This window comes from Megalopta genalis, chromosome 16, assembly GCF_051020955.1.
Source record: "Megalopta genalis isolate 19385.01 chromosome 16, iyMegGena1_principal, whole genome shotgun sequence".
Classification (NCBI taxonomy): domain Eukaryota; kingdom Metazoa; phylum Arthropoda; class Insecta; order Hymenoptera; family Halictidae; genus Megalopta; species Megalopta genalis.
Genome location: NC_135028.1, coordinates 15,894 through 39,589, shown reverse-complemented (window position 1 = coordinate 39,589; position 23,696 = coordinate 15,894). Strand labels below are relative to the sequence as shown.

The 23,696-nt window shown below is 31.4% G+C and overlaps 6 protein-coding genes and 1 long non-coding RNA gene across 10 annotated transcripts; 4 read left to right on the top strand and 3 right to left on the bottom strand.

Moving 5' to 3' along the window:
* The first annotated feature begins 434 nt into the window (after positions 1 to 434).
* Positions 435 to 3,482, top strand: LOC117224662 (uncharacterized). Its single transcript, XM_033477763.2, has 9 exons — positions 435 to 712; positions 805 to 1,023; positions 1,099 to 1,285; positions 1,345 to 1,565; positions 1,652 to 1,780; positions 1,862 to 2,198; positions 2,287 to 2,516; positions 2,589 to 2,757; positions 2,837 to 3,482. The coding sequence occupies exons 1-9, from the start codon at positions 534 to 536 to the stop codon at positions 2,972 to 2,974; spliced, it is 1,809 nt and encodes a 602-aa protein (XP_033333654.2). The 5' UTR covers positions 435 to 533; the 3' UTR covers positions 2,975 to 3,482.
* Positions 3,483 to 4,056: 574 nt separating this feature from the next.
* On the top strand, positions 4,057 to 13,399 carry LOC117224660 (thioester-containing protein 1 allele R1). Of its 4 annotated transcripts, none has more exons than XM_033477760.2 (28): positions 4,066 to 4,255; positions 5,048 to 5,126; positions 5,408 to 5,600; positions 5,671 to 5,895; positions 5,984 to 6,234; positions 6,382 to 6,540; positions 6,610 to 6,781; positions 6,854 to 7,045; positions 7,132 to 7,233; positions 7,293 to 7,426; positions 7,501 to 7,621; positions 7,709 to 7,852; positions 7,936 to 8,055; positions 8,133 to 8,187; positions 9,011 to 9,233; positions 9,608 to 9,725; positions 9,814 to 10,000; positions 10,099 to 10,259; positions 10,373 to 10,511; positions 10,597 to 10,715; positions 10,804 to 10,943; positions 11,034 to 11,253; positions 11,327 to 11,704; positions 11,807 to 11,959; positions 12,098 to 12,273; positions 12,345 to 12,516; positions 12,591 to 12,693; positions 12,819 to 13,399. In XM_033477760.2, exons 2-28 carry the CDS (start codon positions 5,059 to 5,061, stop codon positions 13,022 to 13,024), a joined length of 4,431 nt encoding a protein of 1,476 aa, XP_033333651.2. In that variant the 5' UTR covers positions 4,066 to 4,255; positions 5,048 to 5,058; the 3' UTR covers positions 13,025 to 13,399. The 4 variants fall into 4 exon arrangements, with proteins under 4 accessions (XP_076382926.1, XP_033333651.2, XP_033333653.2 ...); XM_033477762.2 differs by lacking the exon at positions 9,011 to 9,233 and adding an exon at positions 8,440 to 8,593 and having other exon boundaries at positions 4,068 to 4,255; XM_033477761.2 differs by lacking the exon at positions 4,066 to 4,255 and adding an exon at positions 4,747 to 4,945.
* Positions 13,400 to 13,481: 82 nt separating this feature from the next.
* Positions 13,482 to 14,854, top strand: LOC117224665 (NFU1 iron-sulfur cluster scaffold homolog, mitochondrial). The gene is made up of 4 exons (XM_033477767.2): positions 13,482 to 13,802; positions 13,880 to 14,307; positions 14,385 to 14,488; positions 14,559 to 14,854. The coding sequence occupies exons 1-4, from the start codon at positions 13,723 to 13,725 to the stop codon at positions 14,778 to 14,780; spliced, it is 834 nt and encodes a 277-aa protein (XP_033333658.2). The 5' UTR covers positions 13,482 to 13,722; the 3' UTR covers positions 14,781 to 14,854.
* Rack1 (Receptor of activated protein kinase C 1) lies at positions 14,846 to 16,791 on the bottom strand. Its single transcript, XM_033477764.2, has 5 exons — positions 16,557 to 16,791; positions 16,124 to 16,332; positions 15,637 to 15,843; positions 15,304 to 15,414; positions 14,846 to 15,215 (listed from the first exon to the last, which is right to left on the bottom strand). The coding sequence occupies exons 1-5, from the start codon at positions 16,663 to 16,665 to the stop codon at positions 14,898 to 14,900; spliced, it is 954 nt and encodes a 317-aa protein (XP_033333655.1). The 5' UTR covers positions 16,666 to 16,791; the 3' UTR covers positions 14,846 to 14,897.
* Positions 16,792 to 17,726: 935 nt separating this feature from the next.
* mRpL15 (mitochondrial ribosomal protein L15) lies at positions 17,727 to 19,169 on the bottom strand. The gene is made up of 5 exons (XM_033477765.2): positions 18,918 to 19,169; positions 18,697 to 18,851; positions 18,423 to 18,588; positions 18,161 to 18,320; positions 17,727 to 18,082 (listed from the first exon to the last, which is right to left on the bottom strand). Exons 1-5 carry the CDS (start codon positions 19,017 to 19,019, stop codon positions 17,781 to 17,783), a joined length of 885 nt encoding a protein of 294 aa, XP_033333656.2. The 5' UTR covers positions 19,020 to 19,169; the 3' UTR covers positions 17,727 to 17,780.
* A 573-nt stretch (positions 19,170 to 19,742) lies between these two features.
* LOC117224667 (uncharacterized) lies at positions 19,743 to 22,218 on the bottom strand. The gene is made up of 5 exons (XM_033477769.2): positions 21,785 to 22,218; positions 21,607 to 21,707; positions 21,316 to 21,512; positions 20,520 to 20,991; positions 19,743 to 20,443 (listed from the first exon to the last, which is right to left on the bottom strand). The coding sequence occupies exons 1-5, from the start codon at positions 21,795 to 21,797 to the stop codon at positions 20,270 to 20,272; spliced, it is 957 nt and encodes a 318-aa protein (XP_033333660.1). The 5' UTR covers positions 21,798 to 22,218; the 3' UTR covers positions 19,743 to 20,269.
* Positions 22,219 to 22,359: 141 nt separating this feature from the next.
* Positions 22,360 to 23,259, top strand: LOC143260650 (uncharacterized). Its single transcript, XR_013034929.1, has 4 exons — positions 22,360 to 22,698; positions 22,767 to 22,904; positions 22,978 to 23,026; positions 23,106 to 23,259. It is a non-coding gene; the product is annotated as an uncharacterized LOC143260650 (long non-coding RNA).
* Positions 23,260 to 23,696: the final 437 nt, after the last annotated feature.

The window sequence follows — 23,696 nt, the reverse complement described above, 5'->3', positions numbered from 1 at the left end:
AATTTTGGATTCTAGGGCCAGAATGTGTTAAGCATGTATTAAGTATATTTTTTTTTTTTTTTTTTTTTTCAAAAATAGTTATGTACACCATCATGCAAACTAAAACCTTTATTTCATGACACTCTGGATAGCATACAGATTGTAAAAACTGCATATTGAATGTTTATTCCACGAAGAAAGTTGTCTCGAGCACTGCATGACGATTGTACTGATCTTGAATGTCTCTTCGTACAAATATATTCCCATAAATTTACGTTATTATTCAAATAATTTTACGCTGTCTGCTCTAATAATTTATTCGAATAAATAGATAGGACAATTTGTTCGAATAAATAGATAAAATAATCTGACAAGTGGAATATCGCATCAAGTGTTTCAGATGGAGCTTCAGGCCCGTTGTCCCCGTGGTTTCATGTTCACGTCTTCATGAGTTGGAGGCACTGAACTGCAGAAACGAAGGCGAGTCCTCTGTGATTGAATTATAAAGCTACAAACATTTGCATTTGAAAACTTGCATGAAAACATGAGCAAACATGAGTATATCAAGCAGGATTCTTTATAATAAAATTACAAGCCTAAGTTCAGAACTTTTGAACAACATTTCGCCGGACATATTGAATAAATGTTGTGAACAATCAACACAACCGTTTTTAAAATGGTTTAACAAAAATGTGAATTGCATGAATGTTCTTTCAAACGAAGAGGTGCAAATGTAACGTATAAATTATTCATTTTCTTTATATATGTCTTCAATTTCTTAAATATTCCAAGTCAAGTGTTCCTTCTGTGTGTTTAATGTTTTAGAAAAAATATATTACAAACGACAAATGATTGGTTGGATGGTTTTGAATTAGATTGTGAATTAGAAGAGGCAACCAAAAATTACCCTGATTTATTAAAAATTATTACTTTTGATGATACAGATGTAAACGACCTGTTTGCAGAATTTGAAATAATTAACAATTCACACAATGAAGATGAAAATTATATTCTTACATTACAAAATGGAATTGAAAGTTTAAAGTAATATTTTCAATACATTTTCATTTAAAACTAATACTTCCCATTATCGTGTTTAATTCAAATATTCCTATATAGAAAGGTAACGACAGAACTGGACGATGAAATAGAACAAAAATCTGAACTGTTGAACAGAGAATATATTGCAGATGAAAAAGCTTATAAAGATTGTTCTATGATTTTAGATGATTTTGATGTAATTAATCACGATTTCTTTAGACAAGTTGAATGTCTCTCGAATCAATATGCAAATGCGGCTGAAAATGTAGGTAACCAAAGTCAACTTTCTCTCGGTTCATTAAAATACAATTATCTTATTTGTAGAAAGGAATACCGTCGGTATGGACCCAAATGCCTTTGGATCTTTTTAGTAAAAATATAACGCTATATCATCATTACTTAGGCATTTATATAAAAGAACAATTTGGAGATGTTTTTAAAGAAGAACAGAAAAAAGATTCAAATTATGGTTCTTTAAGCGACGAGAGTCAAGAAGTACATATAAATAATGAGAAATTACAAGAATTAATGTTGTGCAAAACAAAGTAACTTTTATTTTTCATAATAATTATCGAATGAAATATGTATTACATACATTCATTTATAAAGAACACTGTTATTTATTTTACAGTTTCACCAATGTCAAGGTAGAAGAAGTTTTAGCTAAAATAAAACCAGAATCATATATTGCAATGTTAGAATATGCACGAAAGATATACAATAATGGAAATTTAAAAGTGCCCAACCCTTCTGAATTAAGGTAATCGGATGTCAAGGTTAAATACCACAAGATGTTGTAATATATCGAGTATGTCTAAATAATACTTTAATGTGTAATTAGATCAGAAATTTTGAAACTGACTGCAAAGAGAGATTTATTGGAAGAAAGTGTATCGCTACAAGAACATCAATTGATAGAAGTCATACACCAGTTTGCAGAATTAGAAATGACTAAAATCTTGAAACAAGATGCTTCTTCAAAATTTGAACAAAGAAAAGTTAGATTAGAGAAAGTTAAAAACTTGCAGTTCCTTATACGGGAATGTGGTCATGTAAATGCTGACTTGTTATTTATACTAATGCAGAGGGAGTGGTTCCATCTTATAGATGTGTCAGAATTTGTGGCTGATACGTATCATTACATGACCTCAGAATATTCATTATCTTCTACACGATGTGTTAGTAACTAAAGCTAAAATTAGGAAGTATTTTCAGAGACTATTGTTTATTTTGTTGTAACTAAAAGCTTCTTCTTATCCTGTATAGGAAAGTATGCAACAACAACAGGAAGAATATTCTATGCTTGTGTCATCTTGCCCAGACACGCATAATTCATTTGTCAAGCTTTTAGTTTCTATTTTGTGTAATGGTGATAATACACAGCAATTAAATTCCGCGTTAGATAAGTACAATGAACTTATAAACGAAAACAAAGTAAAAAAGCAATTCATATTGGAAACAGACATACAGTCCAAAATCGATGAGCTGGAAATGTTGTAAGTATTATATTTTTAACGGTAGAAATATAATGTAATAGTTGTTGTAGATATTATTATTTTACTGTTCAGAGAAAGTGAAGTAAATTTGCAATATACAAGTGAAATTCAAAAGGGGGCAACATACAGTTTCAAACCAGTTTCCTATGAAATTGAAACTTACTACCAGGAAGCTTGTGATCATTTACAAAATATACAAATAGATTTAACTAAAATAAGAAGTCAAATAAAAGAACAAATGGTAAATTTATATATATTATTATATATTAACGATATAATGGTATTATTTTTATTAAAATAAGAAATATTCTTTCTTACAGAACACAGGTTTTGAACGTGACAGACATTTAGTATGGCAACGATTTTTAGTTGATCCAGTTACGCTAAAACAAACACATAAAGAAGGCACGCAAATAACAAATAAATCATGTTTTCGAAATACATTTGAAGCTGAATAAATGCGACTTTTGCAAAGTAATATTAGATACATTAAAAGTAAGCGAAACGATCTAAGCTAATCACACACAAATAAAGGGAGGCGTGGCGAATGGGTAAACTGTATAGTATTGGAGTATCAAGAAACGTAATACATAAATAGACTGTTGAGTCATGGACAAATCCATGCACAGTTAGAAAACCTCCTACTATTAAATACTTGTCAAAAGAGGAGGAGCTTTGTATATATTACCGGCTAGCTGATTGCTCGCGGCGAGCTGATACGTATCCAATAAGGAATCCAGTTGCATAGAGCAGTCTACATATACATATGTGCTCTATGCAGGCGTTGAAATCACCTCAAATGAGTTACATATAACACACAACAATTTTATACAAAACTTATTTATTTGTCTCTATTAAAAATAGTAATAACAACTCATGTTTTTATTGAATTAAACAGAATATAATAATTTAAGGTGTATTAAACATTTTTTATAATACATACAATAAATTAAATTTTTATTGTAATAGGATGTTATAAATTCTGCGATGGCATCTAATTCTCGGAAATAAATACAAACTTTGCCATGTAAAAATTAAACATTTAATCGTATATGACAAATTGTGTATTAAATTGCTTGATAGTTGCAACATTATGTACGACACAGATTAAACTATGTCAGCTGATTTCATCAAGATTGACCATGAAATGCGACGGAGGTCATTTTTCCTATTAAAGTTTCGAATTGGTGACTCACAACTTATTTAAAATCTCCTGAACAATTGATTGATTATTGTTAATTTCGTGAAAGTTTAATATTGATAAATATTATAAATTAATTTTATATATATATATATATATATATATATATACATGTGTGTAGTATAATTTTCGAAAGGATGTGCAGTTTACAATAATATTTAACAAATACAAGTATTGAATGATTTTAATAGAATTTAATTTTAAAGTCTGTACGAATTTTATTTCAAATACTGTGAAATGAAATTCGTACAGACAAACTGCAGAATATGTTTATGGTACCCCACTGGCTTGTTACTTCTATAACGGTAAAAGCGTGACAGATATAGTGGAAGCAAAACGGGCTGGAGGAAGGGAAACCTACTATTCAATTTCTTAAAGCCATGATCGGTAGTGCTCGCTGTTAGTGCTCGCTCGATTGTTAGTTTAGAAACGTTGTAATACCGTTCCTACATTGCTGTCTGAGATTTGCGCAAGTAAAACAAAACTTGCGGTTGCATGCAACCTGCGAAGTTAAGAAAGTATAAACAGATTCAATTAGGTAAGTCACTCTTTCGTCATCGCTTTTTAAAGTAAGATGCGATCTTACACAGTGAATAAAATTTAAATTGCAAATTTATTAATTTATTATTTATTTAATAAAATTTGTTACGATAAAAGAACTTAACGTATTAAAAAATCCATTATTCATCATTTATTATGGTTTGGTATTATGCCTATAAACTTTTAAATGAGAGAATCAGCACGATTGATAATAGTAAATCGGGTTTTGAGGGGACTTGCAGGATGTAAGATTCTGTTGTACTACTTTCTAATTAACAAGAAGATATCGTTGATTGTAGTATTTGCTAAAATTGTTTTTACTCTTTCGTTTTATTGCATAAGTAACGTTCAGATTTAAGTTTTATTAAAGAAAATAATTCTTTTGTTAAAAAATTATAATTTTCTTTTGCACTATTATATTTGCTAGAATATGTATATGTACGGGAAAACCTCAAGTTTTAAAGTGCATATGACAATTGCCGATTACGTCATTAGTGTAGGTTTGGGACTTCCCACTTTTTCATTTGTAACATCGCAATGACAAGTAATATGTTTTCCTAGGAAATTCATGCACGTCTATAGAAAAACCAGTTTGATAATTTAAGATTATGAAGATAATTTTGTTCAAGGAAATGATTACGCGCGACTCTTACATCATAGATTTTCTATTGTTTTAGTGCAATTAAATGTATGTACTGTGGAAAATAGTTGGGTATCAGATAATTTATGTACATGTAATCAATCAATTAATTAATTAATTTAACTCAATTAAATGAATATAATTTTTCAGACTAAACAAAAATGTATTCGCATTGGCTTTACATTCTTTTCCTGGTTTACATGCCTGCTGCAAAAATACAAGCAGAATCGTATGTATATGTATATAGATTTATACATGTTTCATTTTAATGATTCACTGTTCGACACTAGAATTATCAGAAAGTTTGAAATGTTTCACACTACACAGATTTATGTTCTTTTACAATGATTGAAAGTATAGAAGTGCTTTTGTGGAAATTTTTAAATAAATTTATTTATACTATAGATCTAATCTCTTTGATTGTTCTATGTTTCTGGTGTTAAAATTAAAAACGCTATATACAGTCACATTTAAGTTTATCGAGAAAATATTATTTTAACACTTCTACAGATATTATAGTATAATTGCGCCAAAAGTGGTCCGACCTGATTCTGAATATCATGTAGCATTAAGCACAATTGGTATCTCAACAACATCAACGATATACGTTGAATTAAATGGTCAGCTAGACAATGGGGATATATATAATATATCCCAAGTTGTACCAGTGCAGCCATATTCTACAAGAATTTTAAGGCTTGAGGTATATTTACTTGATTATTTTTTCCATACAAGAATGTAATTGTAACTGATTTATTTATTAAATATCTTAGATCGGAGATGTTATACCTGGAAAGTATCAACTGGTTGCACGTGGTCTATCAGGAATTGAGTTCTCCGATTCAAAACCTGTTGAATATGTTCACAAGAGTTATTCAGTTTTCATTCAAACCGACAGAGCAATCTACAAACCAGGGAATAAAGTCATGTTCAGATGCATTCTATTAAATTCAAGACTCAGGCCTACTCTTGCTAGATTAATAGATATTTTCATTACAGTAAATAATTTTAGTATATAACCTTTTTACATACCAAAATAAATATATCATAAAACCATATTACATATTATGTATAAATTGTATATAGGATGGAAAAAGTAACAGAATTAAGCAATGGAAACGTCCGTCTGTGACACATGGAATATTTAATGGTGAAGTCGAATTATCCGAGTCACCTGTGTTAGGTACTTGGAAAATCACTGCTAACATCGGTGATCAAATATTTGAGAAAGAGTTCGAAGTTGCAGAATATATTCTCCCCAATTTTGAAGTCAGCATAGTTGCTTCCAAACATTTTACATTTAAAGACACAAAAATTATTGCTACAGTTTACGCAAAGTAAGGAAAGTTTAACATTGTTTTAAGATTTCTTTAAGAACACAATACACATTATTTGTAAAATTTGTTGCATCTACTATTGCGTAACAATAAAACTTTGATGTTATTTAATGCTTAAAACTTCATTTTAAAGTGTGAATTATACAGGTATACTTATGGCAAGCCGGTAAAGGGTGAAGCAACAATTACAGTTTATCCTGATATTTTCTCTAGCGTTATTCAACCAATTTATCAACAGCCTGTACGAAAAGTGATACCTATCGATGGAAAGGCGGTAGTTGATTTTGATATCGAATCTGAACTTAGGTATGTAAAATGAAAAGTATTTTTTCCTGTAATTTTCTGAAATTTACTTATCCGGTATATTCTTTACAGATTATCCGATGACTATGAAAGACCAGTTATGATTGATGTTGCGGTAGAAGAATCTTTAACTGGTAGAAGACAAAATACATCTATGCAAGTAACACTGCACAAGCATAAATACAAAATGGAATTGATAAAAACATCAGAATATTATAAACCTGGTTTAAAATATACAGCATTTGTATGTACATAAGATTATTTTTATTATATAATCTTGTATGTGCGATCGCCTTTTAACAAACAAGACTTACAGGTAAAACTGACATATCACGATGGGACACCAGTTCAAGATAATAAAAATCCTGTCACGATAATGTATGGATATACTTATAATCAATCTGCATATACCATTATTAATAAAATGTTAGATAAAAATGGTATGGTACAACTGGACTTCTACCCATCAAAAACTAATGATAACATTTCATTACCTTTAAATATCGAGGTAAAATATTACAAGATCTATGTAAAATGAATAATAATTAATTCATACCTAGTAGCGAACACTCAAGCCAAATGTTTATTTAACAGGCACAATATCTAAATTTACACGAATGGTTTCCATCAACAAATCAAGCAATGTCTCAGAACAACGAATATCTACAAGCTATTTTGAAAACTGAAATCCCCATGGTTTGTATAGTTGTATGATTAATATTTGATTAATATTAATTATAATACTTTATTTCTAGGTTGGTCATGACATTGAAATTGAAGTAAACTCTACAATTCCATTAAAATATATTAATTATGAAATATTCGGACGCGGTGATATACTAGATGCTGGTTCTATATATGTACAAAATAAGTATACAACAACTTTTAAGTAAGTGTTTATTAATATTGAATTTAGCGTAATCGCTAATCATTTAAAATATATAAACTACTAATATCTTTTAGATTTTTGGCAACATATGTTATGGCGCCTACTGCACATATAATTGTATATTATGTAGGAAACGATGGAGAAGTGATCGCAGACGCTTTAGATGTAGACTTGGAAGGAGTACTTCAAAACTTTGTAAGTTAATTTTAAAATTAATGAAAATTTTTTAATTATAGATAGGAACTTTTAGTATTTGTTTTCTTTTGTTTTTCTTTATTTAAGGTTGATATTAATATCGCACCCGGCGAAGTTGGACCAGGAGAAAATGTTAATTTAGTCGTCACTTCAAAGCCAAATTCATATGTTGGTTTATTAGGTGTGGACCAGAGATCGATTTTATTAAAATCTGGCAATGATATTTCACGTGTATGTAATTTTCTAGTAGCATAGTTAATTCCAAATGTGTTATAATTTCAAGTAATGATAACATATTTCACAATCATTTGCAGGAACAAGTATATAAAGAGTTAAAATCATACGATATGGTAAGAGATTCACCATATATGGACTCAGTTTTTGACCGATACCTTTGGAGTCGTGGATCAGCTACAGCGAATGATGTTTTTAGCGTATGTAGATCCAATTGTACGTAATCGTATTACATAAAGATCTACTTATGAATTAAAATATTTTCTTTCTCATTTAGGAAAGCGGTGCTATTATTATGACAAATGGATATGTTCATGAAAATTTTCCAATTCGTAAGTAAATTTGAGCAAATTTCTACATGGTTTTATAAAATTGGTAACTAATATTACTTTACCCACCTTATTATAAGTGATCCCAAATATTTTTCTAATTTGGTAACAAATTGGTTAAAATGTTTTACTTCTTCGTAATGTAGCATGAGAGTAATATCCTCAAGTTCAGCATTTCATATAATACTTACAATCGAAACAATTTAGTTAATCAGAAAACGTATTTATCATTTAACATGGCTTATGTCTGTGTAGTATACTACAGATCTGGTATAGCGCTCTCCTATCCAGCCGCATTTGAAGGTTCAATTGCATTCAAATCGGATTCAATTGCATTCAAATCGTCAGAGAAGATGAAAGTACGCAAGAATTTTCCTGAAACTTGGCTTTGGCAAATGCTTAATATTGGGTAAAGCCATTGAAATTATTACCTGCTGATAATACTTATCAATTTGTAACTTATTAAGTAAATTGAAAAATCACATTAACATTACATATTAACAAACTGAAAAATCACTCGATTATATTAGTAAATACTTAACTACAACTAACTATGCATATAAATGGGGAAAAGTATTTAACAAAGTAATTGACTCTCTAAGGTGATGGTTTAATTATAACACATTGTTTCATTCTGCAATTTATTCTGCTGATAACATCTCATTTTTCCCATATTTCAAGATACATACAAGTTACTAAACAAGTTTCTTTTGTAAATATGTTCTAAACACAGAATATAATAAGACATTTATTTTTGTGGTAGCATTATACTTTTATTTTCCCTTGGTTCAGCTGATATAATACAATATAGAGAATTGGATTCCAGGACAACCGGGAATATTGGAAGGTAGAATAACAGGCTCGCCTCATGGTGCATCTACACTTCGGCCAGACATTGGTCCGCCCGTTACGCACAAACTAGCAACAAGACCACCATTGGCAGGTCCTTATGCCTTCTCTCGCATCCCACCTCCTGTCTGGAATAAGCCCCGTGTATTCCTAATGCATGACATCTTAAACACCTGGCTTTTTACAAACTTCTCTTCAGGGTATTTATGTTATAAATACTGTCAATTTACGAAGCTTTATATATACATGCTTTGTATACGTACATACTTAGACGAACAACGTCCGTGTAATGTCGCTTTGTTTTGTACAGAACATTTCTTTGTAAATCAATGCCTATGGGATATGTTCTCGGTGTTCATATATGACTGCTATACATTTACTTGATTAATATTGTACTTTCAATCATTCATTCTTCCATATTTTACGAAGTAAATTGCTCAGTTTTTAATAAGGTGATTGAATCTTCGTAAGATTATGAGACATCGGTCAAATTATACACTTACCACACATTGTAATGCTTTCAAATGAAAAAGAATTTCTCGAAACAAAGAATAATTATGTAAATTGAAAACAGATACGATGGGAAGAACGAACTGAAAAGGAATGTGCCCGATTCAATTACATCGTGGGTATTGACGGCATTTTCTTTGAACGATGTTGACGGGCTGGGTCTCATAGAAGAGCCACGAAAGGTAAATGTAATAGATGAACAATACAAATAATACGAAATTTTACATATTGTGACAAAGTAATAAGAAAAATAATGGTTCCTCGTTTTAGTTAAAAGTTTTTAGACCGTTCTTTATTGCTATGGATCTCCCGTATTCCGTAATCCGAGGAGAAATTGTTGCAATACAAATTGTGGTTTTCAACTATATGAACAAGTCCGTAGACGCAGAAGTTTTACTAACGCATGAAGGTCAATTTGACTTTGCCGAAATATCTAATGATGTACATGATGTACCAAGTAAGATTTAATTTAACAAATATCATAAGTTATAGTATTTCATATGGTATATATACATGTATTACAGAATCAATATAAATACTGATTACATATTTCAGAATTAGAATTATATCGGAAAAAGAAAGTGGAAGTAAAAGCTAATTCTGGTTCTAGTGTATCATTTATGATCATTCCAAGAGATTTAGGCTACATTACTATTAAAGCAACCGCAAATAGCATATTAGCTGGTGACAGTATCGAACGTAAACTACTTGTAAAAGTAAGATATTTTATATATGTATACATTCTTTATTCATAAGGTGATATTAGTTGGACATAAGATTAATTATTATTTTAATATAATATAATAAGATTAATTATTAATATCTACAGGCTGAAGGAGAAACACAGTTCTTTAATAAAGCTGCTTTCTTAGATCTTAAAAACTCACATAGTACAACAACATATTTCAAAATAGACATACCCAAAAATGCTGTACCTGGTTCTGAACATATCGAAATCTCTGCAGTAGGTAATGTCATTCAATTTAATTCTATTAAAATAATTTTCCATTGTGAACGAAAACTCTTTCAACCATTAACCAATTGTGTTATTAGGTGATATTTTGGGCCCTAGTATTTTAAATTTAGCAAATTTAATTAAAATGCCTTTTGGTTGTGGAGAACAAAACATGTTAAATTTTGTTCCAAATATAATGATATTAAATTATCTCAATGTAAGTATGCAACGAATCTCTTTCAGTGCAGCGTATTAAAAAAAAAAAATACATGTATATATATATATATATAAATTTGCATTCGCAGAATACAAATCAGTTGACACAAGCTGTAGAAGGTAAAGCTTTAAAATATATGGAAATAGGTTATCAAAGAGAATTGACGTACAGACATGATGATGGATCATTCAGCGCATTTGGCAAGTCTGATGCCAATGGAAGTACATGGTATACATAATAAAAATGATGAATCATAAAAAAAAACTCATAAATGCAGTATAATACCTGTTACTCCATTGTAAATTCATATTTTATTAGGCTTACAGCTTTCGTAGCAAAGGCTTTCAAGCAAGCTATGAAATATATTCTGGTTGAAGATAGAATAATAGACGAAGCTCTACAATGGCTATCAAACAATCAAGCTCCAAATGGAAGCTTTCCTGAAATAGGGAAGGTTAGTCATCGTGACATGCAAGGTGGGGCTGCAAAAGGTCTTGCATTGACAGCATTCACTCTTATAACTTTCCTCGAAAACGATGTAAGTTTCTTAATTCACTTGAGACTATAAAACTTATAGATTGAATATTTATTCTATTCTAATGAAATGTTAGGTTTACAATGGAAAATATCGCAACACAATAAACAAAGGAATTGATTATATTGTCCGTAATATGAATGATTTAGATGATATTTATGCCTTGAGTATTTGCACGTATGCCTTAAATTTGGCAAAGCACCCATATGAAAATGCTGCATTTACTTTATTGGAATCCAAAGCTATGGGAAAAGGAGACCTTAAATGGTGGAGTAAACCTGTACCTAAGGACGATAAAAATCCATGGTATTCTTTACCAAGATCTGTTGACGTAGAAATGACATCGTATGCTTTATTAACTTATCTCAAACGTAATCTAGTCACTGATTCCATAGCTCTAATGAAATGGCTTATAAAACAAAGGAATGCCGAAGGTGGTTTTGCATCTACACAGGTAAATGTTAGAAGTGTATGAATATAGTATACAAAGTATATGAATTGCATATATGGGACAGATGCAATATGCAAAATTTAATGTTTACAAACAAATCTTTAGGATACTGTGATCGGAATACAAGCATTGGCAAAACTAGGTGAAAAACTAGCATCAAAGAGTAATGCTATTTCAATAACATTTATGTATGAGGGAGGTGGACAAAGTCAGATGAATATAAATTCTGATAATTCTATGATACTTCAAAAACATGGAGTAAGTTTAAAATGTGTGTGTGTGTGTGTGTGTGTGTGTGTGTGTGTGTGTGTGTGTGTGTGTGTGTGTGTGTGTTTGTGTGTGTGTATATATATTACAATTTAAATGTACGTCGAATATATATGACATCCTTTTCAGCTTCCCAGGAAAACACGGTCAGTTAATGTAACAGGCACTGGTAGTGGATTTGCTTTGGTCCAAATTTCATTTCAGTATAATTTAAATGTAACCGGAGCTTGGCCACTCTTTACTTTGGACCCTCAAGTTGATAAAAATTCCAATGCAAATCATTTGCAACTTTCAATTTGTTCTGGGTATGTAATAATACAAATATACTTTATATCACCTGGAATCGCAGTAACACATATAATGTGGGTTTAAATAGTTTTGTGCCAACAAAAGAAGCCAATGAGAGTAACATGGTTGTGATGGAAGTTAGTCTACCATCTGGTTTTACTGCAGACAGAGATTCGCTACCTAGTCTTGAGGTTTCGCAAAACGTAAAACGAGTAGAAACTAAAGACGGAGACACGGTTGTAATACTATATTTTGATAAGGTATGAGAAGTGTATTATATTTCAAACATTTCATAGAATTTGAAATTATATTTGTAGTAAACAATACATTACAGATGGACAGACGTGAATATTGTCCAACAGTATCTGCATTCAGAACACACAAAGTTGCAAAACAAAAGCCAGTACCAGTTACTATATACGACTATTATGATTCCTGTAAGTTGTTTAATAAGTCAACGGTCTTGAATTTATAATGTATATAACAACATTATTATTTATTGAAAGATCTAGAAAAAATTGTACCTCAGTTTCTTAGGTATTTTTCATTTTCTTATGTTTAGCAAGAAAAGCAAGAGTATTTTATGAACCACGGAAAGCGACACTTTGTGATTTATGCAAGGAAGAAGACTGTGAAGATTTATGTGTATCACAACTTGGTAAACAAGAAGATTCCTCTCAATCTGCTGCTTCATGTCATACAATCTGTACATACTTACAATTATTATTACTTGTATTCTTCTCTGTTAAATATTTTGAATACTTTTAGTTACAACTTTCCAAAAACATTCTATAGTTTTGTTAAAAAACAAAAAGAAAAAAAACAATTACAAGGCTTTTAGTAAACATACAACCAAAGTACATCACACGCAAAAGTTAATGTGTGTACATTAACGCAGTTATGTATGAGCTTTAAACCAATTCGAATTCAGTGTTTTAAATCGTAGAATGTATAATATTTTACCGTAGCAGAAAGGTACTCTACTTAACAAATCAAATGAATGAAATTTTTGTTACATACTGACACTTTATGTTGCAGTAAATATACACTGTATTGTTACTGATAATAAATTGTTACTTGTTCACTTACAATTAAGATTATAGGAAAACTAGTACTTATTAAAGATGAACTTCTCTAAAATAATGGAATGTAGTTTCATATACCACTTACATTTTAAATGTAAATTGTACATAACCTTATAAAGTTTACTAGTCAAATTGTCACTCGAGAGTATCAAGTTTAGGTATATGTATCCGCATATACTTATTAACGTTGCTTCCATTAGGAACTGTTCAATGAATACATAACATTGAACTGCGCAAATTAATAAAAAAAAAAAAACAATTGAACGTTATAAAATAAGATCAAACTGGTAAATGGGATATTAGAAATGATATAGAACACAATATATAACCTGGAAATCCAAGTTATGATTATTGTTGATGTAACGTATTCGATGAGAAATAATGGATAAAGTTTTAACGAATACTTTACAAATAAGTCGACGTTTAACCCGCAAATTTTTAATAGTATATCAACCTCAAAAGTAAGTACATAGTAGAGTTTTAAATATTTATAATGTGAATGGATGTCAGTTCACATAATAACATTCTCATATTGCAGAATCTTAAAGAATTATGTGCTATGTATGCATACTTGCAGTAATGCTCGCATTTTACAACCATACTTATTATCCGTTACAAAACAATTTGAAATCAATAGTATGCAGAAATGTAATATGTTCATACAAACACAAGATACTCCAAATCCTAATAGTTTAAAATTTCTACCTGGAGTTAAAGTGCTCAAACAAGGTCAAACTAAGGATTTTCCTAATATCACCGATGCATATTGTTCACCATTGGCGAAAATGTTATTTCGCGTAGAAGGTGTAAAGTCTGTATTTTTTGGACCTGATTTTATTACAATTACAAAAATAGACGAGGATGTCGAATGGAAGTTACTGAAACCAGAAGTATTTGCTGTTATCATGGATTTCTTTGCAACCGGTTTGCCTGTGTTAAATGAAGATCAACCTGCAGCAGATACTCGTAATTACTTTTAGGATTTCTTGCAGTTTATTCAATCATTCGATTGATCGTATATTAAATAGTTTTTTTATTTGAAGAAATTACCGAAGACGATGATGAAATTGTACAGATGATAAAAGAGTTGTTAGATACTCGTATACGACCAACAGTTCAAGAGGATGGCGGTGATATTGTATTTATGGTTTGTAGTTTTAATGTGAAAATTTCCTTAATGTTCTAGTCTGTAATACCGTTGACGCTTTTAATAATAGGGATTTGAAGAAGGAATAGTAAAATTAAAAATGCAAGGGTCTTGTACAAACTGTCCAAGTTCCATAGTCACTCTAAGAAATGGAGTTCAGAATATGATGCAGTTCTACATTCCAGAAGTTCTCGGAGTAATTCAGGTAGAAGATGAAACCGATCAAATTGCGAAGAAAGAGTTTGAAAAATTGGAACAAAAAATTAAATCGCCCGAACGGGATAAGGAGTAGTAAAAAGCACGATGTAGTTCAGTGATTATGTTAACAAATATGATGTAAATAAAATATTAAATGTGTAGATTTAATATGTTTTTCCTTTTTTTATTGTTTTATTTTCGTATAAACTCCTTAACGGCTAGATACAGAAACTTGCCAAACACGTATAGTATTGTCAGAATATCCGGCAAATAATGTTTGTCCATCGGTAGACCATGCTAAAGAGAGACAATGAGGTGGTTCTGCTTTTGTTGTCGTAGACACAACTTCTGGCTTCAATTCTTCAACCATTTCCTTAGTTTCCAAATCCCATATCTTAATCCATGGTCCAAATGCAGCGCAAAGCCAATAACGATTAGGACTGAAGCACAGAGCTGTTATGATGTCATTATGATCTAAGGTGTGTAAATGTTTTCCATCATTTAAGTCCCATAACATAGCTTTGCAATCCTATAATTACAAATGAAAAATTGTATCAATAAGTATTTATGTGAAATTTCATTGTTATAAATAATATAATATTTTTTCAAATGTATACCTTTCCTCCAGAAGCACAAAGTGAACCATCGGGAGAGACAGTAACCGTATTAAGGTATCCAGTATGTCCACTGTGATTGATCTTCAATCTACAATTTGTCAAGTTCCAAACCTAAAAAGCATTTTAATACTTTAACCATAAATACCTAAATTACCCCTAGTTAGAAAATAATTCAAAACTAATTAAATCAGTCCCATATCCGCATACACTCATGAATATCATGTTCAATAAAAATTATACATCATATTATATAATTATTAAGTATTTGTTTATATATATATATATATATATATATATACACACACACAAATATACGTATTATTATACACATACCTTAACTAGTTTATCCCAACCAGCGGAAACGATAATGGGATTTGAATGGTTTGGAGAAAACCGTACACAACTGACCCAATCTGTGTGTCCATCGTCTTGAATAGTGTATTTGCACTCTGCCAATGTGTTCCATAATTTAATAGTCTTGTCTCGAGAGCCAGAAACAATTTGACGATTGTCCACAGAGAAGGCAACACTTAAAACATCCTGTTAACACATATTTAATCACTTGATTAAATTAAGCCAATTTTAAATAATGTACCTGTGAACATATCGGATATGATCGATACTTACAATACCATAGACTTAATCACCCACCTCTTCTACTTTTAAATATAAAAAAAAATATATAAAAAAAAGCTTCAGTATAGTTTCCATCACTCACGTAGTATTGTCTTCTGCCAGTGGCATTAAAAAAAAAAAAATAAAAAAAAAGCTTCCATTCATATCATGACGAATGACAACTGTAGACTGGAAAATCTCACACCTTGGTATGGTCTTCGAACCTTCGTGTAGTACGACCTGCAGCCAAATCCCAAAGGCGTAGCGTTTTGTCCCATGAACCAGACAGTGCATAATTACCATCAGATGATAGTACTACGTCACTAATGAAATGGGAGTGACCATACAAACGTTTCTGTGGAATACCGTAATTGGCTTCATCACGTGTTAACTTCCATACAATCAAAGTTTTATCTATGAACAAAATTAGAAGAATCTCATTAAATTAAAATATCTATAGATATACAAATAATGTGGTGAGCAAACTAATTTATGGATATCACAATTTTGATTAAAAATCTGCACGGGGATTAAATATTTGTTGCAAAATCTGTACAACAAATAGCACGGCATGCGAAATACAAATGTACTTGGTAAATTAATTACTATTAAACAAGAATATATGTTACTGAACTTACCACGTGAAGAAGACAATATCATATCCGGATATTTCGGATTTGTTGCAATTTGGGTAACCCAACCATTATGTCCCCGGAGCGTACCCCTTAACTGAAGAGTTTCAGTCATCTTAAAAATGTTTTAAGATATTTTATGTTGCGGATTACAACGGATTCCAACAACCGACCTACACTCAACAACGCATTAAACGAAAAGGACCCCGCTATCCCTCTCAGTAAACGTGTGCGCGGTCATTGATTATGTAATTCTAGATGTACATATCGATTGTATGGTCACAGAGGGTTCTCGGTTCTCACCCGTGGTGGTTGGAATGCCTGTAGAGATTAGTGGAAGGGAAAAGCTCACAAATGGGATTGCACGATGCCAATGGATTTCCATTGACAATCCATTAGAATCGACCCATTCCATTTATGAGGTTTCCTTCCCGCAGCTTGGAGCAAATTCCGAGCAATATCCCTGACATCACATTGGTTATTTGTGTCTATCATTGTGGTATTTAGTGACACACACTAGATACCAATGGTCACACTGGCCTTGAGTAGAAATTCCAAGAACGATTAGACCTCTGGTCGTGAATGATGTTAAATATCACTACCATGATCGTGATTTTGTGATCGTAGTGATAAATCACGGTTAGCGGCTAATTACGTCATGTCTACTTTTAATAATGGGTCCTACTCCTGCATACTTCCAGGCCGTAGTTTGATCCGTTAGCGAGGGTCGTTGTAGAAATTTTCTTTGCTATAATTGATTGACAATTTTTATGTGGACCCCGAGTATGAGGTATATAATAACTATATCGTGTTATCCTAATCAACCTTTCATTACAGTCATATAAACAAACATCAAAGCATCGAACCAAATACAAACAGAGTTATACTCCCTGTATAACAATATAGTAATATATTTTACTTTTCATGAAAATGTTGTAACTTCTTTGTTATTGATAAAGCTTTCGCCGACTTTGTAAACTAAACTTGAGATTATAACACAATTGATACAATGAAAAATTAATTAGGAGTCCTCGAAATTATGAAATTTAGAAATCCTGTTTTATAGCCTTCAACCGAGACCAAAGAGGGTCACGTCTGGAACACTTCTTTTACAAAGCTTTTGTCACCTCTGAAAGTTAACTCGTGGTTTGCAACCTATTCTTAACATTACTCAAATGCTAAACAAACTATTTATTTATATTTTAATGAAATGTTGTAAAATAATACAGTTCAACTTAAATAGAATTCTTTAAGATATTCAGCTGTAGGTTTAAGAATTGCTTTATCCTTAAGACTGACAACCCAACCAGGTGCAAGACCATAGAATAACTGCCTTGGGTCTTTGCGCTGTACGAGCATCTCGTATTGTGGATCATCTTCAATTTTTGGAAGTACATAACCATATTTTTGTGATAAAATCAACCGTTCTTTAGAAACCTCTTCAGGATTTGCCAAATATCCTCTTGTAACAGCACTCGAATAGTATTCCAAACAGTCTGTCGGTGGCAATAATCTCCTTGGTATCGGTTCTCCTAAATTAATAATATTTTACATATAAGAGTATCAAATATGTAATATTTATTTGGAAATAAATAAAGTAATAGACTCACCTTTCTTAAAAAATTGCTCTACATTATTTAAAGCGAATAAACAACAGGTATCATAATATGCTGTAGTTATAGTACCACCATTTCTTTCAATAGCAGCAATTACAGGCTCGCTAGCCCATTGAACTTCAATATTTATTTTAGCTTTAAAATCATCAGCTCCCTTAAAAACAATTTTAGATGAGTCACTTTTAGATAAATACTTTTTTTTCGATATAAAAACCTAACTATACTTTTATAATAAAATAATGCAAAAATTAAGTACCTCATCTGTAAGATGAACACCTGCATGTTTATGTTCTAATTTGATGTTATAAACTCCTGTGTTAATCAAAGATACTAAATCTATAGGTTTAGATGTATCTATCCTATTTACATCGATACATAACTGCAAAGCCTTTAAAGACAAAGGTGGATATTCTCTCCTTAAACTAAAATCAAAGAGTGTCAACGCTTTTCAATTTACCATAAATAATTGAATTGAAATTTTATGCAAAATATTAAAGAAAATTTTATTTAAACATATATAAATGACTTACTGATGCCTCTTGTAGTAAGGTTCATAACCAAATCTAAGATAAAATGGGGTATTTCCAGTCTCATATCCAAGACGCATGTAATTTTGCCTCTGACCAGAACCTTTGTTACCTGCTCCATGTTTATCTCCTCCATGTTGCCCACGACCACGCTTTGACTGTTAAATAATACTTTATGTTGTGTATATGATATTAACACATACTATTATTAAAATAGAACATACTTGTTTCTTCGAACCGGGATTATATCGAAGATTACCCAGAAAAAGTCTTGGTAATGTACGCATTAATGACAATGCCAGATCATTTCCATGTTTTCCAGCCATTGTTTTGAAAATAATCAACTTTCTTTAAAACTTCATATTCTCCTTTACATTACGCATATACCAGAAGTCAGCACCCGTTCTTAGAGCCGTTTTTCTTGTCTCTTGGAAGTGTTTTTCTATTCCTACCATACTATTGCGCATCCAGCACCGCGCAATCTCTTTAGAAAGAGAATGAAAGATGATCGAGAGAGAGAGAGAGAGAGAGAAAGAGAGAGACAAAACCAACGGGCTGCTTGTAGTGCCTACATGGACGAGATAAGGCGTATAATAATATGTATATTTAAAAAATCCATTTGCTGTTCGAAACTATGTGCCACGCGAAGTTGGTGCATTGACCTCGTATAATGTAAAATAAACTCCACAGCTCCTAGATGTAGGAGCCATCACCAAACATTTCTTTAATAATATGTAATAATTAAAGACGCACTTTCCTCGTTTAATAAAGTGGCTCCGAAAAGGGCCGATTATTTTATGAAACCTATTACGCATTAAACATCAAGGTGGTACGTGTTATCACGTTCTTTCAAACCCTTCTGAACATGTTCGAAATGAACGCTTTGTCGTTGCACAGCCCGGGCAAGAATAATTAAGAATATTATAATACCTTTGCGACGCTTTTTTCGTCTTAATTATCGGAACGAGCTGCACAAATCAACAATGTTTCACGTACGGTGGGAACAGTTGAAATTTGTTTACAGGACAACAATAAACATAAAAGTAACATTTCTGGTTTTATATTATTTAATAGAACTGCATCTAATACTACTTATATGAAGACATTTTTTTAATAACATATTACATAATAACTGATACATACATATAGTAAATACATATATCAAGAATTAGTGGCACTAAAATTGAAAACAATCATATGATAGGTATGTGATAAAACTAGTAAAGCGCATCTCCTAAAGATGAATGTAAATTCATTAATAGTTTGTATTTTAGCTGCTAAAATTTTTAATAATTAATCTTTATTATTAAATCATTTCAGCAATTTGATTAATACAATATTATATGTAAAAGAGAGAGAGCGAGAGAGAGAGAGAGAGAGAGAAGTGTGTTCCTCATTGAAAAAACGTTAAATATATTACATCTTTAATTAAGAACGTTGACAATATGTTGCCAATGTTTTCTGTTTGCTAAAAAGAATCTTTGAAATTAGTATGTCAAGATAGAAATAAATAACAACATTCATAAACGTACATTATTGTTACATAATAATGATCTACATAATAAGATTTCAGTATTCATCTACAAAGTGTTGCATCTAGTTGAACGAGCCATGGTAGCAATAATTTTATTTTTGTTCTGTAATTTAGATCCGCAGCAATAGGATTATGTTCTAAGTAAACAGTCTGCAAGTTTTTATTAGCAGTTAAGTTTTTTATGGTTGCCCAATCATCGATTTCATTATTATTTATCTGTAAGGTAAATTATATAAATATAGAGTAAAATTGAGAACATGGTAATCTATAGGAAATATAATTCTGTTTTTACCCAAAACTCCTCCAAGTCCATTAAATGATCAATATTTTGAATTTTTGTTATTTTATTATTCGCTAAGTCTAAAGTAGTTAGTTTTTGACAATTTATCAGTCCTTCTATGACGGTTATACCATTTTCAGATATATATAATTGATCTAGTTTTCTCAGCTCTTCCAAGTTCTCGATCCGTACGATGCGATTACTTTGCAGACTTAATAAATGAAGATTTATTAAACATTCTAGATTCGCAATCTTTGTAATTTTATTTTTACCAAGGAATAAGCTCAATAAATTTTCAAGACCTCCAAAATTGTTGATTTCTCGTATTTTGTTGTCACCCAACTCGAGAGTTTTCAAATTTTTTAGATGCGATAAATTTTCAATACACTGAATTTTATTCGACGACAAGTACAATTTTTGTAAGTTTAATAAATTTTCTAATCCTTCAATTTTTTTAATACGATTGAAAGATAGATCTAGAAGCCTGAAAATATTAAGATATTAGTTAACCGTTATCTTATTACTTCATCTTCTACAAAATAATGTTAGGATGCTCGAAACAGTTAGAGGATATATTTCTTTCGTCGACATACTCGCAAGCAATTCCATCTATTCTACAACACGTGTAAACAAATTCTATTCCAAGATCGTAAAGAAATCCATTGCCTTAAGTTTAGGCAATGGAAACAATTACATATAATCTACATTCGTAGAAGATGTTACATTTATATTTCATTGTCGTAACTTTGGTATATATAGTATTCCCTAATTGTTTCGAGCAATATATTATATTGTAGAAATTACGTACTCTAGATTTACAAGAGCACTTAGGTTTTCTATAACAACAATCTGGTTATCTCTCAATTCTAGTTCAACCAATGTTGTAAGAGTATCCAGATTTTCAATTTTTTTAATTAAATTCCACGTAAAACACAATCTACGTATTTTCGACAATGGTTCCAAATTCTCTAATTTGGTTACTCTCGAATGATTAAAATCTAATTCCTAAAACATAAATCAATGTATGTTTATATAGAGGATAAACTGTTGTTAACAGATATGGAAAATAAGTATAAAAAGATTAGCTATGATGACAAACAGCACTATCTGGATCTATGATGAGAATCTTTTCTGATTCTTCGGTTCCATTATTTCCATTTTCTCCTTCAATTTCAGCTGATCCGTCGATTTTGTTATTTTCTAAAAGAAAAATACTTTGACATACACTACAACCTTATATTATTTTCGTTGATTTTTGCGGCGAGTAATTACTGTACCATTGTGTGCCATTACTATAGGATAAAATCACCGAAGATTGTTAAAGTTGAATACTTTTTTCAGATAAAAACTGCGTAGAAAATGTTAATTCTACTAACGAGAAAATCGTTAAAATCGTTTAAAATACGTCAGAATAAAATTCACTGGTGCTTCGAACACTGAAACTTTAACAGCGCCCCGCATACGTAAATTATTATACAGTGTAAAATGTAACGAAATGTAAATATAAACTGTAAATTAGTGATGTTAAGGGAAACAGCGGGCAACAAGACGAGACGAAACGAAGAGAGGAACAGAAACCCCTCACGTGCCGCATCTGTCCGCGCACCGGTTACCCCCTACCAAGCGCTCATTTTTTCGCCTGAAAAAAAAAGTAGGAGTTAATAACATAGTAGGAGAACTTTATTTACTCGACAGACGGTGTTTGCCCCCCATCTAGCGGAAAAACGCAGAAACCGCTAGCCAAAATCTATCGCCGATAATTTGGCTAACAGTTTGAGCCTTTTGCCACTGCATCGATTGGCGCTGTACGGATATCGGAACGGAGCTTCATCTTCTCTTCGACAGAGGCGCTACATGCAGCGTGCACTGCAGGATAATTCAAAAACATTAATTACAGCGATTAATTAATAATAATAACGATATAATACAGCAAAGACGTTAAGAAAAAAAAAAAAGTAAAGTTGGTAAAGAGGACGTAATTCTAAACAGTTATCCTATTTACAGGTATACTTGTTATATTAGGTCGAACAGACAGTACAGAAGGACTTCTGACTATCGATACATAAATATTATTGTTTAATTTTTGTACCGAAATCTATGATGAGAGACGTAATAAAACTATGAATTGAAAGTAAACCATTAAGATATAAGAATATAAATTTATTAAGAGGGGTCGCTGGAGTGCTGGACGGTGGGTAAAGTATCGTTAAGCAGAAAACAGTAAAGTAAATTGGTTGATTTCTAGAATGCTAATTTCAGGTTCCAGCCGCTATAATTACAAGACTTGCCATAGCGGAGACTTTTTTTTGTAAAGATTACGGAATTTTCGCGTTGGACGAACCAAGAAGAAGTTTAGATGAATAAAAATGCAGACAGTTTAGGAAATGCATTAGCCAGGTATGTTGCAATGATTAATATTAAGATGAGTTTAATCGAATAGATGAATGGTGAAGGTTGTTTTCTATTACAGATTGGTGAAATGAAGATAGTTTTGATGAACTATTCCTAAAGAAGAATAAGTATGCGTATGATAAATGTTTGTGAATATAAATGTGATTTGAAAGGTATGGTATGATTACAGTTTTCTGAATTCCGCAGTGGACTCTCGGCAATTAGATGCTGTGAAGTGGATGATGTGAAGGAAGATTTATGGTTGAAAGTTGAAAGATGGGAAGAAAGTAGGGAAGACTTTGCATAAATAAGAAAAAGAAAAAGAAAAAGAAAAAGAAAAAGAAAAAGTAAAAGAAAAAGATGTATGGGGGAGACTGGTAGGGAAGAAGACAGTGGAGCTAGTTTGTGTAAGAATAAATATGGAGCGTTTGTTTTGAAAGCGGTGCAAGTCCAGTTTGTTTGGTTTGGATAAAATTGAATGTTGGCAGATGTTGTTCCATCGGGAAGGAAGAAACACGTGGAGTTTTTGCGAGCAGTTATGACACGGACGTGACCAGGGTTGGCGTCCAGATTGTCTGGACGTCGTCCCCAATAGCCGGACATATGATATGTCGAAGAATCCAAGAATCCAAGAACTGCTTGTATGGTGGTAAAAGGTGTTTGAAAAATGGTGTACAGTATTTAGTTGATTAAAATGTATGATTTGTTTAAGAAATAAATGTTCTTTTTTGGAAGAAAGACAAGGAAAGATTTTGATTACTTTTCGGTTGACTTAATAAATTTGTATTGCTAGGTTAT